At 38.6% G+C, this 16745-nt stretch overlaps 1 protein-coding gene across 3 annotated transcripts in view; it reads right to left on the bottom strand.

Annotated features, from left to right (window-relative positions):
* Positions 1–484: 484 nt before the first annotated feature.
* Positions 485–16745, bottom strand: part of GRAMD1C (GRAM domain containing 1C) — a 72207-nt gene continuing 55946 nt past the window's right edge. For all 3 annotated transcript variants that reach the window (XM_055259824.2, XM_055259825.2, XM_055259826.2), the window contains 7 exons: positions 14444–14586; positions 13565–13668; positions 11666–11842; positions 9980–10037; positions 8124–8234; positions 7774–7879; positions 485–2593 (listed from right to left, as the gene is read on the bottom strand). In XM_055259824.2, the coding sequence (XP_055115799.1) occupies positions 2513–2593; positions 7774–7879; positions 8124–8234; positions 9980–10037; positions 11666–11842; positions 13565–13668; positions 14444–14586 (780 nt within the window). In that variant the 3' untranslated portion in view covers positions 485–2512. The remainder of the gene's footprint in view (positions 2594–7773; positions 7880–8123; positions 8235–9979; positions 10038–11665; positions 11843–13564; positions 13669–14443; positions 14587–16745) is intronic.

Genomic DNA, 16745 nt, shown 5'->3' with positions numbered 1-16745 from the left:
GCGCGTCGGTGGGACAGCCTCCGGAGCCCCGGGGTGCGGGCGAGGTGCGGAGACGGAAATACGGGAAACCCGGGAACCCGGAGGATTTCCGAACTACGTGAGACCGTGGAGCGGCCAGCCTTCATTCAGTCTCCGGCAACAGGCGGTGGGGGAGCTCTCCACCGCAAAATGTTATCCAAGTACCTCCCCCAATTTCGCTGACCTTCTCTTAAAGGCCCATCACTGCTGCCGGATCTGTTCATTTAGCAACCTGTTCGTTTTCATGACTTCTGGCTAGCAGCCTTTACATTGGACCAGTAGGCCTCGCTAGTACTTTTGTTCCAGTCGTCTGCGTATTTGAGATGAAACTGCTCTGAGATGAGAGTCCTTTCTGGGTTTTATTATTGCACAAAATTTCTTTAAAGAGTGTAGGCCCATGTACACGTTTCACTACCACAGGCTTTGTAGTTTTGTTTTTAAGTAGAAAAAGAAGAAAAACTACAACTCAGAAATTTTTAATTTTATTGATATTCAATTTACATAACAGGCTCAAATTTTATTAATTGAATTCTGCATCCATACGAATTTAGTCTTAATTTATAAAGCAACTTACTTTGGTACTCTTCCTTGAAGTGTGTCATAAAATACAACTTTTAAAGAAACATCACAAAAATATTGTTTGTCGATCATTTTTGTGACTTTAACAGAGAAATCTTCAAGTTTATAATCCACTCATTCTTGCTCACAACCAGACACTACATAAATCCTTACCAAAGCAAAACAAACCCAGGTAGGTTCACTGATACCCCTAGGTATGCTTAGTTGGAATTCACCCAGAGAAACCCATTTTCCCTCTAACAGAGTCAATACTTTCATTCTCTACAGGCATCTCAAAAATGACTATAATAATGCCATGTGGCTTTGGGGACTCTGGGGGAAAATGAAACATTTAATTAAAGGCAATAGTTGTTCAAACAGTAAGAATGTATATACATTTTATAGATAGATAGATAGATAGAGAGATAGATAGATAGATAGATAGATAGATAGATGGATATGTATTTTTTCCCCAGAGAAAGGGCTCAAGAGACAAAACAGTAAAACACTTCAACTTTCCCTAACTCTCGAAAAAATATCTGATTTCAAGTCAGTTTACAAAGTTCTTATTTTAATGAGCCACTTGCATGGAGACACATATGCATAAAAACTTTTTGAAAGAGCCAAAGCTTTATCTGAGTTACAACTTCAGAGTCAGTACACTTGTACTAGGACATACGTGCCCCAGAAGTTTTTATTACAGAGCTAAAGTCTATGTCTGGCTTATAACTTACCAACCAAAACAAGTCACACACATACATAAAGAAGGAAGCCATACATGGTTACTGAAAATACACAAATTATTTTCAACCAGATGGGTCACTTCCATCATGAAAGACTGCTAAGCTGAAGCCAACCTTAGTTCAAGTATGCATCTGATCTGTCACTAAATGCCCAGATTTTAACATAACCTTCTGGTTTTTAAAACTCAGAGGATGGTTCTTTCTTTTGACTGTTGGTATCTTAAGTGAGGAGGCAAGATAATCCCACCTCTGATAGTTACCTTAAGAAAAAACAACTGGCCGGGCGCGGTGGCTCACGCTTGTAATCCCAGCACTTTGGGAGGCCGAGGCGGGCGGATCACGAGGTCAGGAGATCGAGACCACGGTGAAACCCCGTCTCTACTAAAAATACAAAAAAATTAGCCGGGCGTGGTGGCGGGCGCCTGTAGTCCCAGCTACTTGGAGAGGCTGAGGCAGGAGAATGGCGTGAACCCGGGAGGCGGAGCTTGCAGTGAGCCGAGATTGCGCCACTGCATTCCAGCCTGGGTGACAGAGCGAGACTCCGTCTCAAAAAAAAAAAAAAAAGAAAAAACAACTATTTCTTTCATAAAGATACAACATGGCAGAAGACCCTTTCTGATAATCATCATCAACATGCAGATTCAAAAAGTTTGACGATTAAATTTGCATGCTAAATAAATGAAGACATTATAATATTTACAGTACACAAACCTGGAAATGTTACATGCCTGAAAACAGAACCTTTAAAATCAGTAATGACATAGAGGTTTCTTCTTATATTGTCCTGTTTATCCTCTTGGTCTTATCTCAGTTATGAAAGCAGCCTATTGGACATGTACTGATTCTGTGCTAACAAAGCATCAGACTTCACTGTAGAAATGAGACCATACCACTCAATTCAGGGTGTGTCATTTTCTTTTTGTATCAGAGAAATTCAGTTCTACAATATATTTCATGGTTCACTGAAGAAATTCACAGCTTAAAAATATCTATAAGAAGTGACAGGATGGATTCTTAAGGCTAGCAGAAACTAATTATCAAATAAATGTTACTGAAAGAAGTGTTCATATTAGAAATCTCAATAATGAAAAAACATAGAAATGTTTTGTGCCAAAATCCTTCATTCATCTGGTTTTCTTCCAGGTATTTTCTTTTAGTTCCAAGTATCTCTGCGGTTTTAGTCCTTCAGATCACTAGCTTTCAACAGCCATGCCAGTCTTATTCTTATTTAGTAGATCAAACGTTTTCTGTAGCATAATGAGTGAGCTCTTCAGCTGTAAACAAAATTAATTTTCAAAATCAGATTAATTTTTCTAATCAGATTTGAAAATTTCTATTTTTTATGCCCAAAATTTACAGTGACAATATAGTTTTGTTTATACTGGTGCCCGAATAAAACGTAAAATACAAAATACCTGATTCTTTGGGGTATCTATCAGTATGATTGCTACAGAGTTCTTTCCATTTGCTGGAGTATTGTACTTCTTCCTACTGCTACATAGTCTACCTCCCAGTAGGTCCATTAATCAAATTAAGCGTAGTGACAGACTCGTTTTCCTAAAAGGTTTCTGAAGTTGCAGTGGTCTCCTCACTATCCCCTAAACACTCAAGTCTGCTTCAGTGCCTTTGCATGCTCTCATCCTCAAATTCTTCACCTAAAACTTACTCATATTCACTCTTCATGTAGTTTTCCCCAGTCATTCTACCTATAAACTCCCAAAGCATTATCCTTACTACTTAACACTTTGACACTGAATTTTGTAATTTTTGTCATTAACAATACACCTGGACATCTCATTTCTCCAAGAAAATTGTGTGCAACTCAAGAGCAGGAATTCTTACTCTTTTTTTGTATTCATTCATTCAACAAATATTTGTTGCTTGCCTATCACATGTTGGGCAGTGTTCTAAGCACTGGATATACAATGGAGAACCAAATAGGCACCGTCCTGTCCTTCATGGAGCTTACAGACTAGTCAGGGATCCAGAACTATTAATAAAACAAATAATCACATACATAAATATATACTTAGATATTTTATTAAGTTTTTTACTTGAGCAGCTGGTGGATGGTAGCATCATTTTCTGAAGTGAGACCCACTAGAGAATTAGGTTTTGGATTAGAGGAAAATTGACTTCTGTTTTGGACATAATCAGTTTGGGAATCCCGTTAGTCATCCAGGTGAAGATGCTGAGTAGGCAAGTGACTATATAAGTCTAGAGCTCAGGTAGAGGTGAGAGATACGGACTTGGGAGTTGCTGCTGCCTGAACATTTGTGTCCCCTTCAAAATTCACATTCAAACTGAATTCCCAGTACAACAGCATGAAGAGACGTGGCCTCTGGGAGGTAATTAGGTCATGACGGCTCTTATGAATGGATTAGTGCTCTTATAAAAGAGCTTCAGGGAACTAAATAGTCCCCTTTTTTGTCCTTCAGTCCCTTCTGCCAGGTGGACACCAAACATGCCAGAACCTTAATCTTGGACTCCTCAGCCTCCAGAACTGTGAGCAATAAATTTCTGTTCTTTATAAATTACCTAGTCTCCAGGATTTTGTTACAGTAGCACAAATGGAGTAAGATAGGAGTCATTGGAACATGTAGTTATTTAAAGTTAGGGGTGTGAATAAGATCACCTAAAGGGAGAGTAATAATAGAGAAGGGAAGAGAATCTAACAGAGCCCTGGAGCATTTGGGCCAGGAAGAAGTCAGGCAGAGGAGATATTTTTATTTTTTATTTATTTTTATTTTTTGGAGACAAAGTCTCGCTCTTTTGCCCAGGCTGGAGTGCAGTAGCATGATTTCAGCTCACTGCAACCTCCGCCTCCTGGGTTCAAGCAATTCTCCTGCCTCAGCCTCCCGAGTAGCAGGGACTACAGGCACCTGCTACCACCCTTGGCTAATTTTTTGTATTTTAGTAGAGACGGGGTTTCACCAAGTTGCCCGGGCTGGTCTCAAACTCCTGAGCTCAGGCAATCCACCCGCCTGGGCCTCCCAAAGTGCTAGGATTACAGGTGTGAGCCGCTGCGCCTGGCCAAGGAGATGTTTTTTTTTTTTTTTTTTTTGAGACGGAGTCTCGCTCTGTCGCCCAGGCTGGAGTGCAGTGGCGCAATCTCGGCTCACTGCAAGCTCCGCCTCCCGGGGTTCACACCATTCCCAAGGAGATGTTTTTAATGAGCAAAAATTAGTTTTACATTTTTCTAAGTGAAAGAAGCCAATCTCAATAGACCACATATTGTATTATTCCATTTATATAACATGTCCAGAATAGGCACACCCATAGTAATGGAAATTAGATTAGTGGGTGCCAGGGGTCAAGGGGAGTGAGGGATGGGAAGTAACTACTAATGTGTACAGATTTTCTTGTGGGGTTATGAAAATGCTCTGGAATTAGATAGTGATGATGGTTGCACAACCTTGTGAATAAAAACTTTTACTGTATGTGAATTATATCACAAAAATATTTTTTTAATGGTTTTAAAGAAAGCAAGATTAGATACATTTCAAGAAAGAAGTGTTTAGCTCTGTCAAATGCTGACACCGTAGGATGAAGACTGAAAAAAGATATATACTTTTCACCAGCCAGATGTCACTGGGGACCTTCGCTCAAGCAATATTAGTTGGGGAAACCATGGGGGAAGAACAACAGGCAGGAGTGAGCTGAAGAGTGAATTAGTGGAATAAATACACACATCCAACTTTGCTCCCTCAAACCCCACTAATAAAGAGATTTTTTAAAAGGCATAAAGCTATAAGGGCAAAGAGAACAGAAAAGGAGACAACAGCAATGCAACTTTGGAAACTGGAAAGCAGACGGATGACTTAGCAGGCCTGGAAAAGCTGAATCCTAAAGTAAAAGTAGGGAACGCTGAGAACCAACAAAATTAACCCCAAAGAATCCTCAAAAGGCTCAGGTGTTAATGACCAGGAATCTCTGGAAGTGAGAATAAAGAGGAAGGGCCAAAAGAAGGACTGCATGAAACTTTTGGCATCTGACCTTTCCTACTACCTAGGCAGAAGCCTGGAATTTTATATTCTGTGCAGGATAAAACAGAGGGTCTCTGGCTGCCTGGCTTGAGGGACACCAAGGCATTGTTAAGGATAGCAGTACATACCAGAAACAAGGGTAATACATGAAAATGTATGTACTGAATCCTGGGACCATCCTTTCTGCCTTTCCTTCCCCTATCCCTCTTCCGCTCAGCTCCTAAAATGCTGCAGCCAGCCCTAAATCCACCAGGTTGGAGACTGGAGGAGTCTTCTCTGTGGACACTGACCCAAAGGTGCTGATACCAGGATTTATCAGCCAAGAGCCCAGCCAGATCTACAGAGAAGTTTGGGGTACACCAGCCCAATCCATATGTTAAGAGCTTCAGATCCACACAAGAAGATAATCAAGGGCTACCAAACACTAAAGAAATCCTCTAACCTTAAAGATAGAAATTAAAATGGGGGAAGATCTTGATGGAAAATGAGTATGCCAGAAGAAGATTTTTAAAATGTTAACTATCAGTAATATCTTCAGAGAGATAAAGATATTGTAGCCATTAAAAAAAAAAAATTGCAGCTGGGGGCAGTGGCTCATGCCTGCAATCCCAACACTTTGGGAGGCCAAGGCAGGCAGATCTGTTGAGCCCAGGAGTTTCAGACCAGACTGGGCAACATGGCAAAACCTTGTCTCTACAAAAACTGCAAAAATTAGCTGGGCATGGTGTCTCATGCCTGAAGTTCCAGCTACGGGAGGGTGAGTTGGGAGGTTTGCTTGAGCCCAGGAGGTCAAGGCTACAGTGAGCCGTGTTCATGCCACTGCACTCCAGCTGGGTGACAGAGTAAGACTCTTGTCTCAAAAAACAAAAACAAAAACAAAAAAGATGGTCGGGCACAGTGGCCCATGCCTTTAATCCCAACACTTTGGGAGGCCAAAGTGAGTGGATCACCTGAGGTCAGGAGCTCAAGACCAGCCTGGCCAACATGGCGAAACCCCGTCTCTACTGAAAATACAAAAATTAGCCAGGCATGGTGGCACGCGCCTGTAATCCCAGCTACTCAGGAGGCTGAGGCAGGAGAATCACTTGAACTTGGGAGGCAGAGGTGGTGGTGAGCTGAGATTGTGCCACTGCACTCCAGACTGGGCAACAGAGCGAGATTCCATCTCAAAAAAAAAAAAAAAAAAAAAATTGCAACACCACAAAGAAAAGAAATCATTCAGAAAAATGATAGCTCTTTGAAATTGAAAATTTGTTAGCAAAAACTAAAAAACTCAATGGAAGAATTTGAAGATAAAATTGATAAAATATCCCAGAAGTAGAACAAAAAGACTAAGAGATGGAAAGAAAAGGTAAGAATATTACATAACCCATCCAACAGAAGGCTGACATCTGAATAACAGGAGTTGTAGAAGGTCAGGAGAGAGAAAATGAGGGGAGGAAATAATCAACTATATGACTCAAGAAAACTTCCAGAATTATAGGCATAAGTTTCCAGATTAAAGAATCAAGAGTGATAATGGCCTCAGAATTCTCAATAGCAATACTGGAACCAAAAGATAATGGAGCAATGCCTTCAAAGTTCTCACCAAACCATTTATAAGCAAGAGAAAAAGTAGAATGAAAAATTTTCAGTTAGGTTAACTCTTAAAATATTTACCTCCAAATTCTCTTTCTCAGGAAGCTACTGTTGGATGTGCTCCATTAAAGGAAGAAGTAAACTAAGAAAGGAAAACATAGGATATAGAAAACAGAAGACACACACAGACAATAGGAACCCCAGGATGATAACTGTGCACCAGGCATAGAGGGCCACTGGACCTGACTGGAGCCATCAGAAGGCCTCATCAATGGAGTACCTACGTGAACAAAGATTCTGAGAGATTTATAAACAGAAAATTAGGGGATTAAATGTCTGTAAATATTAAATGTCTGTAAAGATAATTGGCAATAGTGGTAAAAATACTAGTAAGATAATTATGGTACATTTATATAGTTGAATCTTATGCAGCTGTTAAGGGGGAGTGCTTTATATACTGAGGTGGAAGTATCTCCAAGATATATGGTTAATAGATAAAAGTAAAATAATGGACAGTGTATGTAATAGCTACCATTCCTATAAAAAGAGCTTAATATTATGCATCAAATTTTATTTAGAAGGATCAATAAAAATGAAGTAGATGTATACACGCTGATATGGAAACATCGTCGGAATATATTACTGATTGAAAAAAGAGGATATACAACAGTGTATATTGTATACTCCCATTTTGTAAATAAATAAATAAACAAAAGTGACTACATAATAAACGTAATACCCTTGCATAATAGAGACTGGCAGGGGTAGTTGGCTCTAGCAGGGGGATTTTTTCAAACGATAGTAGGGTAAATATTCTCTCATACACAGAAGAGCAACTGATTCATACTGGGATGAAGGTACTAAGTACTGTGATGTATCAAGTTGCCTACCTGTTCAAGCATCACTATGGAGTCTCGGAGCACTCCCTTTAAACGATGGGCCTGGTCTTTATTCTTCTGAATAGTTTCTGCCCTTGACACCATATCAGAGGCTAAACTGAAAGAAAAATGCCATCTTCAAAATCTGAAGAATTGCTTCTGATCTTTTTTTCATTTCCAGAAATCATCAGAGCCCCATAAATTTGCAAACAAAACACAAAATTAAACAAACCAAAAACAGGCTGTTTATGGCTACAAGATAGTTAGCAGACCACAATCTCTGAAACTGAAATTAAGTTTTCTGCAACTAAAGAATTATTGAAATAATATGGTGAATACAGGTCAGGGGGAAAAAGACTTACTTTAAAGATTTCTCTTCTTGGAGGCGGACACGGTAAAAGGACTGAGCAGCATGTTCTATCTTTGACAGCTTCAGAAACAGTGTCACATTCAACAAAACTAATAACAACACACTAGGCAGAGCAAATTATATGTTAATCCACACTTTTCCAACCTAAAGCATTGCTAATGCAGAATATACATGCAAAAGCTTCAAAAATGTATATTGTCTACACTGTTTTTCATTGTTGTTATTATTTAAATCAATTATCCCTATTTTACTATATGAAATAATTACTTGTAAGTATTAAGTGGAGGCTGAGGAAAAGATGGAAGGTAATTAGAGTGACAATACAAATCCTTGAATAATCCTAACTCACAGGTTTGGGGTGTCTGTGACATCTCTCCCCTCTGCTAGGAATACTAGTCAGTGTTGATGTGAGACCACCAGCTTTGAAATCTACCAGATAAGCTTTTAGGATCTATTTTTGGGTGCCTTTGGCTTAGGCAATTACACACTCATAATGCTGCCTTTCAAAAAAGGAAATGAAGATCAATATGGAGCTGATCTCAGGTAGAGCATGATGTACCTCTTATTCCCAGTGGAAGTCAGCAAAAAAAAAAAAAAAATTACCATTCAGCAAAAATTATCCTAGTTCATCTTGCACAAAGGAAGTATCAAGTCCCAAATATACATTAATGGTGTCATATGTAAAATATTACATGCTAAATGAACTTAATGTATTGGTTTTCACAGCAGCCTTTCAAGTGAATGGTTACATACCATATATATATATATATATATATGCAAATATATAGGTGGCATCATATCTCTTTACTTTTTCTATTAAAATATTAACTTGCCTTTATTCACTTTTACCCATCAAGAAGATTTATTTTTAAAAACTTAAGATAGTAGCAAGAAAATCCAATCTTTGAAGTTATTATGGCATTGAAAATAGTATAGAGATTAATATTCCAACTTTTGAGTAAACATTTTCTGTAAAGTAATGCAAAAGAACACCTATAATATTTGCTATTCAGAACTGTCGTAGAAAACTGATTTAAGCAGAACATAAAAATCTTCCATAAAGCCCAAAGGAACAACAAACATCTTCTATGTTCTGAAATCTATAATTAGACAAAAAAAAGCTAATATTGAAGCTCCAATCCAAAAAAGTATCACCTTCAATATATCACTAAGTCAGAACCAATTCAATTAAATCTAACAGAGTGCCTCAAGATTCATACAGAGCCATGTAGATATTAGTATTCTAAATATGACTGGCTGAGTGGACTCCTGTAGAATACCCTGGGATTCAGACCTTGTCCCAGTATTTTTCACCATGTAATGCTCATATCACTTGCATCAGAATAACCTGGGGTGTATGTTTTAAAATACTGATTCCTGATGCCTACTCAAGAATTAGTGAATCAATCTCTGAGACAGGGGTCGAGAAATCTGCATTTTAGCAAGCACCCCAAGTGATTCTTAGGCACAGCAGTTATGTAAGAACCATTTGTCCAGTAAAATAGAGTAAAATAGTAGTATTGGCACTTCCCCAGCATGTATATATAAATATTCCCTTTAAATTTATGGAACTTCCCATAAAAACCTGTAATGGTAGAAATTAATCAGATTAGCTAAAAAATAAAAACATTTGTTGAATGAGTACTTTGTATTTCCTCAAATTTAACAATTCTTCTGAAAATCATATATAAAGCTAAAAATCTGAAACCTATAAAATTGCTATTTTTGTAGGCCGGCAATAGCCAAATAGTGGCAATTTCTACACAATAATATATAAATACAAAGTCTTTTGGAAACTAAAGATAAATGCTGACTCAAGCAAAATAAGCATTCACAACAAATACTTACAAAATACTCATTACCACAATAAGAGTGATGTTATAGTTTTCCATTTCCTTTTCCTTTCCTGTAGATCACAAGAAAAAGGCTGCATTAGAATGAGAATTGTGATTACAACTGATCCAATTCTTTTTTTTTTTTTCTGAGATGGAGTTTCGCTCTTGTTGCCCAGGCTGGAGTACAATGGCAGGATCTCAGCTCACCGCAACCTCTGCCTCCCGGGTTCAAGCAATTTTCCTGCCTCAGCCTCCTGAGAAGCTGGGATTACAGGCATGTGCCACCACGCCCAGCTAATTTTTGTATTTTTAGTAGAGACGGGGTTTCTCCATGTTGGTCAGGCTGGTCTCGAACTCCTGACCTCAGGTGATCCACCCGCCTTGGCCTTTCAAAGTACTGGGATTACAGGCATGAGCCACCGCACCTGGCCCTCAACTGACAGAAATTTAATACTCATTTGAAAAGAACTGAAAAAGAACTTTTAAAAATTATTTGTAAAGACAAAAGTGATTTAGGGTAAATTCCCTGCACCCCTTTTTTTGTTTCTGACATCCTGAGTCATATGAAACAAATCTACAAAGAGAAAACTTTCAGCACTCCTTAAAATTTGGCCTATATTGCAAATTACTCTAAAATTAAATAAGCAATTCAATACAACGTGCTTGATAGCTAAGTAGCTAATAATCAACAAGCAAATATCTCTCCAAATAATATGTGAACTGGGCTTACATAAAATGCTTCCCTCGTTAAAAAACAAAACAAAACAAAACATTATCACCTATTCATTGTTACCCAAACTTTTAAATTCCAAAATTAAAGAACCATTAATCTTAAATAGTGGATAAACATAGTCACACTAAGCTACAAGCCTCAAAGGAAGATCTGATAATGTAAGAGGATGACAAGTTATGACAGTTTTATACCTCTGAGAGGAAGGGAATAGCAGTTATTAAAAGTAAGATGTGTTCAAAATTGAGAATGAAGATAGTAAAAGTCAAATTTTATCTTTGCAATTTTGCTGGGCTGGCCCTGACAGTATATAAGGATTAAGACAGCAGTACACTCAAACGTAGAAATTGAATGTCTATAAATGCTAGGCAGCAAATAAATGAGCAAAGTGGTTCAGAAGTTGGCAGGGTGGTGATTGTGGTGGGGGCTGTGGCAAGCTGGGGCACACTCAATCTAACAGGGCAGGTACTACTATGCTCCAACCAACTGCTGCCATGAAGGGATTTCAGTGCTGGGCTGTCAGATCTGAGTTTTTATATAAAAAGGTCCAATTTTAGCCAGGTGTGGTGGTGCACACCTGTAATCTCAGCTACTCGGGAGGCTGAGGCAAGAGGTTCACTTGAGCCCAGGAGCTTGAGGTTACACTGAGCCATGATTGTGCCACTTACAACATGGGCAACAGAACGAGACCCTATCTGGAAAAAATAAATAAATAAAAAGTTTAATGTCCAATTTTTAAAATGACACGTGTGCCAAATAAAATATATTGGTTATATGCTTGCCATTTTGCAACTGCTCATTTATACTTATATATTAGTTATCTTAAAGGAAATCAGAGTTTGATAAACATTATCAAAAAAGGAGGGAAGAAAAGGAGACCTCCTGACATATCTTACAAACAAGAGGCACATTCTGCTTCATATAACTAAAGTAAAAATCTTTCATCTCTGTTTACCAGGTGACAACTACCTGTAATATCCCCTTTGGCACCTAAGCCCACATCTCCAGAGGAATGCTGAGAAGGAAGTTTAGGAACTGTTTCTGCTGTTCGGTTGAATGTTCGCCTTCTCCTTCGTAGGCCAGTAAGTTTTCCGGGGTCTTCAACGGCCTGATTTAGTATAGATTCTTCAATTAACAAATCTGATTCTAAGAAAAAAAAAAAAACAATCTTTAGATAGTGGGGAAAGCTCCTCGACTATAAGATACAACGGTTTTTGGTGGTTATTTTTGATAATTTTCTTTAACGAAATCCTTAGGTTCTTATGACCTAAATTCAAATTTTACACTTAATGAAAAGCTTTAGAGAGTACAATGACCCCACAATGAGGTTTCATTATTCCAGGAAGAATGTGTATTAATAAATGATGGGCTCATCAGAGCAAATTTGCCATGTGCTATGTTATTAATACATATTAATGTAATAATTTCAGTTATGGAAACAACAGGCTACCCACTTACACTGGATCATTAGAAAGATTTCAAAGACAGATTATGGTACTTCTCAACCTTACAGGAAGGAGTAGCATATACTAGTTCTAATTTTCAACAAGGGTTTGCAAGAAAGAAAGCACCCACAAAGAAAATCTGTAAACAACCTAAAAACCTCATTTTTGGCATTTGTTTCAAACTTTTCCTCTGCCAGAATTTTTATTAGAAAATTATTCAGTGGCCAAACTAATTTTTGAGTTTCATTTTTCTCTGCTCCTGATGAAGAATTTAATAATGAAATAGAGAAGGAAGAAAGGCAAGGAAAATTTTCAGCAAACTAGATGATAAGCCTTAAATTACCTTGAGTTGACTGACCACCAGCTTTTCTTCAACTAAACTTAAATTATGCTTGTGTATGTGTATGTATATATATACACACACGTATATATACACACACACGTGTGTGTATATATATATATATTTCTCCCATGTATATGTTAAGAAATATCCAAACAGAACCACCGTATCGTTTTCCCTAGTCAGTCTCTAGTACCCATCTCCACCAAATCCATACATGTACGTACTACCATTGCCAAGTGGGCCTGCATAAGCCCAGGAAAGCTGCATCTGATAAGGAAGGTAGCCCCAAGGACTCCCCAGAGCTTAGACAGCACAGGTGTATATCTATGATCAGGTTATGCAGTCAGTCTCCTTGGCTCCTTACAGAGGCAAAGGGGTATGAGAGCTCTTAACTGTGTGATCTTGATAAAACTTACTTAATCTCTCTGTGTTTCAATTTTCTTTTTTAATAAAATGAAAAATAATAATTATACCTTGTTGTTCTGAGTATGAAATGAGTTAATATCTGTAAAGCACATAGAACTTTATTATATATGCCTGGGATATAATAAGCATTATGTAAGTGTTTGTTCGGCCAGGCACGGTGGTGCCTCACACCTATAATCCCAGCACTTTGGAAGGCTGGGCGGGCGGATCAGGAGGTCAGGAGTTCCAGACCAGCTTGACCAACATGGTGAAACCTCGTCTCTATTAATAATACAAAAATTAGCCGGGCATGGTGGCACGCGCCTGTAGTCCCAGCTAGTTGGGAAGCTGAGGCAGGAAAATTTTTTGAACTCACGAGGTGGAGGTTGCAGTGAGCCAAGATCACACCACTGCACTCCAGCCTGGGCGACAAAGCAAGACTCCATCTCAAAAAAAAATAAAAAATAAAAAATAAATTAAGTGTTTGACCAATGAAAATTAAAAGTTTTGAAAGTCCCTGAGTGGCAGAAAAAGTGGAACAGGGGGAACCACTTTCATGGGAGTCGTTCCAACATCATTGACCAGTTTCCTGTTATGAATCCAAATGAAGAATCAATCCATTTTGTTAATAAATCCCATCTTTACAAAAATAGATAAATAAAAAAATTTACAAACCAAGCTGTTTGAAATAGTCCTCCAAAGAACTCCAGGAATTCTTTTCAATTAAAGATTTGACAAGGCCCCATGGCTGTTTTCTGTATTTCAAATCTGTGGAAACTCTAGTAGAATAAGAAGGAAAGAATATTTAAAGAGCAGACTTTAGTTATATTCATGTTACAATTAAATGTAAGATTGTATTCAGTGGAAAGTCAAAAAGATTCAAAGTCATTAATATCATAAAAGAAAATGCGTTCATTGATAACTTTTATTTAAAAAATTAATGTGTGCCGCTAATAATTTCATCAAATTTTCCTTCTAAGTACTTGCCATTTTACTTATTTCCTTTCTCTAGCCCTAAATTTTATTTATCTAAATAGCAATGAAGGCTCAAAATAAATACTAAATTTTCTAAATTCCTTGTATAAAAAATCTCTAGTGGTCATACACTAGGTGAAAGTAACTACATTAACCAGAGTAGGCCAAGTACATGATGGCCCATCACTCTCTGTAATGCACCAACATTTCTCATTTCCCACTGCAGCAGAGCCAATTAACTGCTCACTGAGCACTTCCCCAAAACTCCCAGCCCCTTTGCCATTAAACAAGGTCACATGACTGGTTCTGGTCAATGGATTGTGAACACAGTTCTACAGCTTTCTCTTCCTGTGGCAACTGAAACAACACATATTCTGGATCACGTAGCTCCGGATGTCAAAGCCTTCATCAAGCAGGGGCCTTAGGTGAGAAGCCCCACCCCTCTGCTCACCCTTGTTGGAAATGTAATTTAAGCAAGAAATAAAACTGTTGTGTAAAGCTACTACTAAGAATTCAGGATTAATAAATTACCAGGATATAATCTAGCCTATCCTAACACACTCATTTACAGCAGCTCACCTTAGCCTGCATTTCTGTTTTGAAGATCGGATGATACAGTATGTGTTCACGGTATAGAAGTAATCATGGTAGGGGACATCATGTGTCAGTACTTCTGAATCTACCAAATAAAATCGTGCTTCCCGACTGTCTTTATACAGTGTCTGCAAAAGTAAGATAAAAAATGTTTGTATGTATATGGTTAATATATGAATCTTCTTGCCAATTTAGAACATGTATACTAGGATTCCTTCTCAAAAATTACAAAAGACATGAGAAACCTATATAGAAAGCTAAAAGAGCCTACATGCTGACTCTGTTGTCTATAAGTTGAGAAAAAGAGGGCCGGGTATGGTGGCTCATGCCTGTAATCCCAGCGCTTTGGGTGGCCGAGGTGGGAGAATCGCTTAAAGTCAGGAATTCGGGACCAGCCTGGCCAATATAAAAACACCCAGCCTCTACAGAGAAAAATTTTTTAAATAAAAAATTAGGCCAGATGCAGTGGCTCACGCCTGTAATCCTAACACTTTGGGAAGCTGATGTGGGAGGATCATTTGTGGCCAGGAGTTCAAGACCAGCCTGGCCAATATGGAAAAACTCCGTCTCTCCTAAATATACAAAAATTAGCCAGGTGTGGTGGCACATGCCTGTAGATCCCAGCAACTCGGGGGGAGGCTGAGGCAGGAGAATCACTTGAACCCAGGAGGCGGAGGTTGCAGTGAGCAAGATCGCCTCACTGTGCTCCAGCCTGGGAGACACAGCAAGACTCTGTCTCAAAAAAAAAAGAAAGAAAGAAAGAAGGAAGAAAGTATTAGTTGGGCTTGGTGGCACATGCCTGTAGTCCTAGCTACTTGGGAGAATGAGGTAGGAAGATCATTCGAGCCCAGGAGTTTGAGGTTGCAGTGAACTATGATTGCACTACTACACTCCAGCCTGAGCGACAGAGTGAAACTGCATCTCTTAAAGAGAGAAAGGGACTTACAGAAATCATATTTGCTGCCCCTGTGTCATTTATTTCATTGTCAAATTATTTTTTCTTTTGGGCGTGAGGACAAACCATATAATCTCTTTATGTGTATTATAAGTTTATAGAGTTTTAAGTGCTCCTGTTAGGTGAACAATTCAAAAATCAATTGAATGAAGTAAGGATCCCACCTCAAAATTAATCAAAGTTCAACAAAACCACCCTTCACCAAAAACGTCAAGGAGGGTAGTAACCAAACAAAACACTGCTTTTCCTAAACAGGATTTTAAATTGTCATTGGCCAAACCTTTCTCATTTTAACCATACCTTTTCTACCTATCCTCTAAGGGGGTGGGGGGTTCCAAAGTTTTCAAAGACCACCCCAATACCAAAATACCAGACTTTTCTTACATTTGATAATCTTTTAAGAATTTTTTAAAGGTATGGAAATACGTTCTTTTTAATGATAATGGACAAAACTATAAGAGCACAACTAGTTCAGATGTTAAGAGATGTTTTCAGACTACTTGCAAATCAGATACCTCAACACAAATTGGGTAAACACACACTCCACTGTAAGACATTGCCACTCTGGTCACAGATAAAGAGCGTTAAATAGCTCATACACTATTTAATTTCAAAAACTCAATCTCTTCCCATGTATCAAAGCAGCCATCTAGTTATTTGGGCCCTAACTCTTGAAACAATTCTGTAAAGCAGATTTCAGTAGTGTTCCTTTTTCTGTCTTTTTTTTTTATTTTTATTTTTTTATTTTTGAGACAGGGTCTAGCTCTGTTGCCCAGGCTAGAGTGCAGTAGCTATATCATAGCTTGCTGTAACCTCAAACTCCTGGGCTCAAGCGATCCTCCTGCCTCAGCCTCCCGAGTAGGTGGGATCACAGGCACACACCATCATGCCTGGTTAATTTTATTTTTTGTAAAGACAAAGTGTCACTGTGTTGCACAGTCTGATCTCAAACTCACGGTCTCAAGTGATCCTCCCACCTGGGCCTCTCAAAGTGCTAGTATTCCAGGGATGAGCCACCACAACTGGCCTGGTATTCTTTTTAAAAAAATATTTTCTTTGGGAGGCTGAGGCAGGCAGATCATGAGTTCAGGAGTTCAAGACCAGCCCGACCAACATGGTGAAACCCCGTCTCTACTAAAAATACAAAAATTAGCCGGGCATGGTGGCATGCGCCTGTAATCCCAGCTACTCAGGAGGCTGAGACAGGAGAATCACTTGAACCTGGGAGGCGGAGCTTGCAGTGAGCCAAGGTTATGCCACTGCACTCCAGCCTGGGCAACAGCTGAGACTTGTCTCAAAAAAAAAAAAAAAAACATTTGAATATATGAAAGA

Source organism: Symphalangus syndactylus, chromosome 21 (assembly GCF_028878055.3).
Source record: "Symphalangus syndactylus isolate Jambi chromosome 21, NHGRI_mSymSyn1-v2.1_pri, whole genome shotgun sequence".
Lineage (NCBI taxonomy): Eukaryota > Metazoa > Chordata > Mammalia > Primates > Hylobatidae > Symphalangus > Symphalangus syndactylus.
Note: the sequence above shows the minus strand (reverse complement) of the source record. Positions and strands in the feature narration are given on the sequence as shown.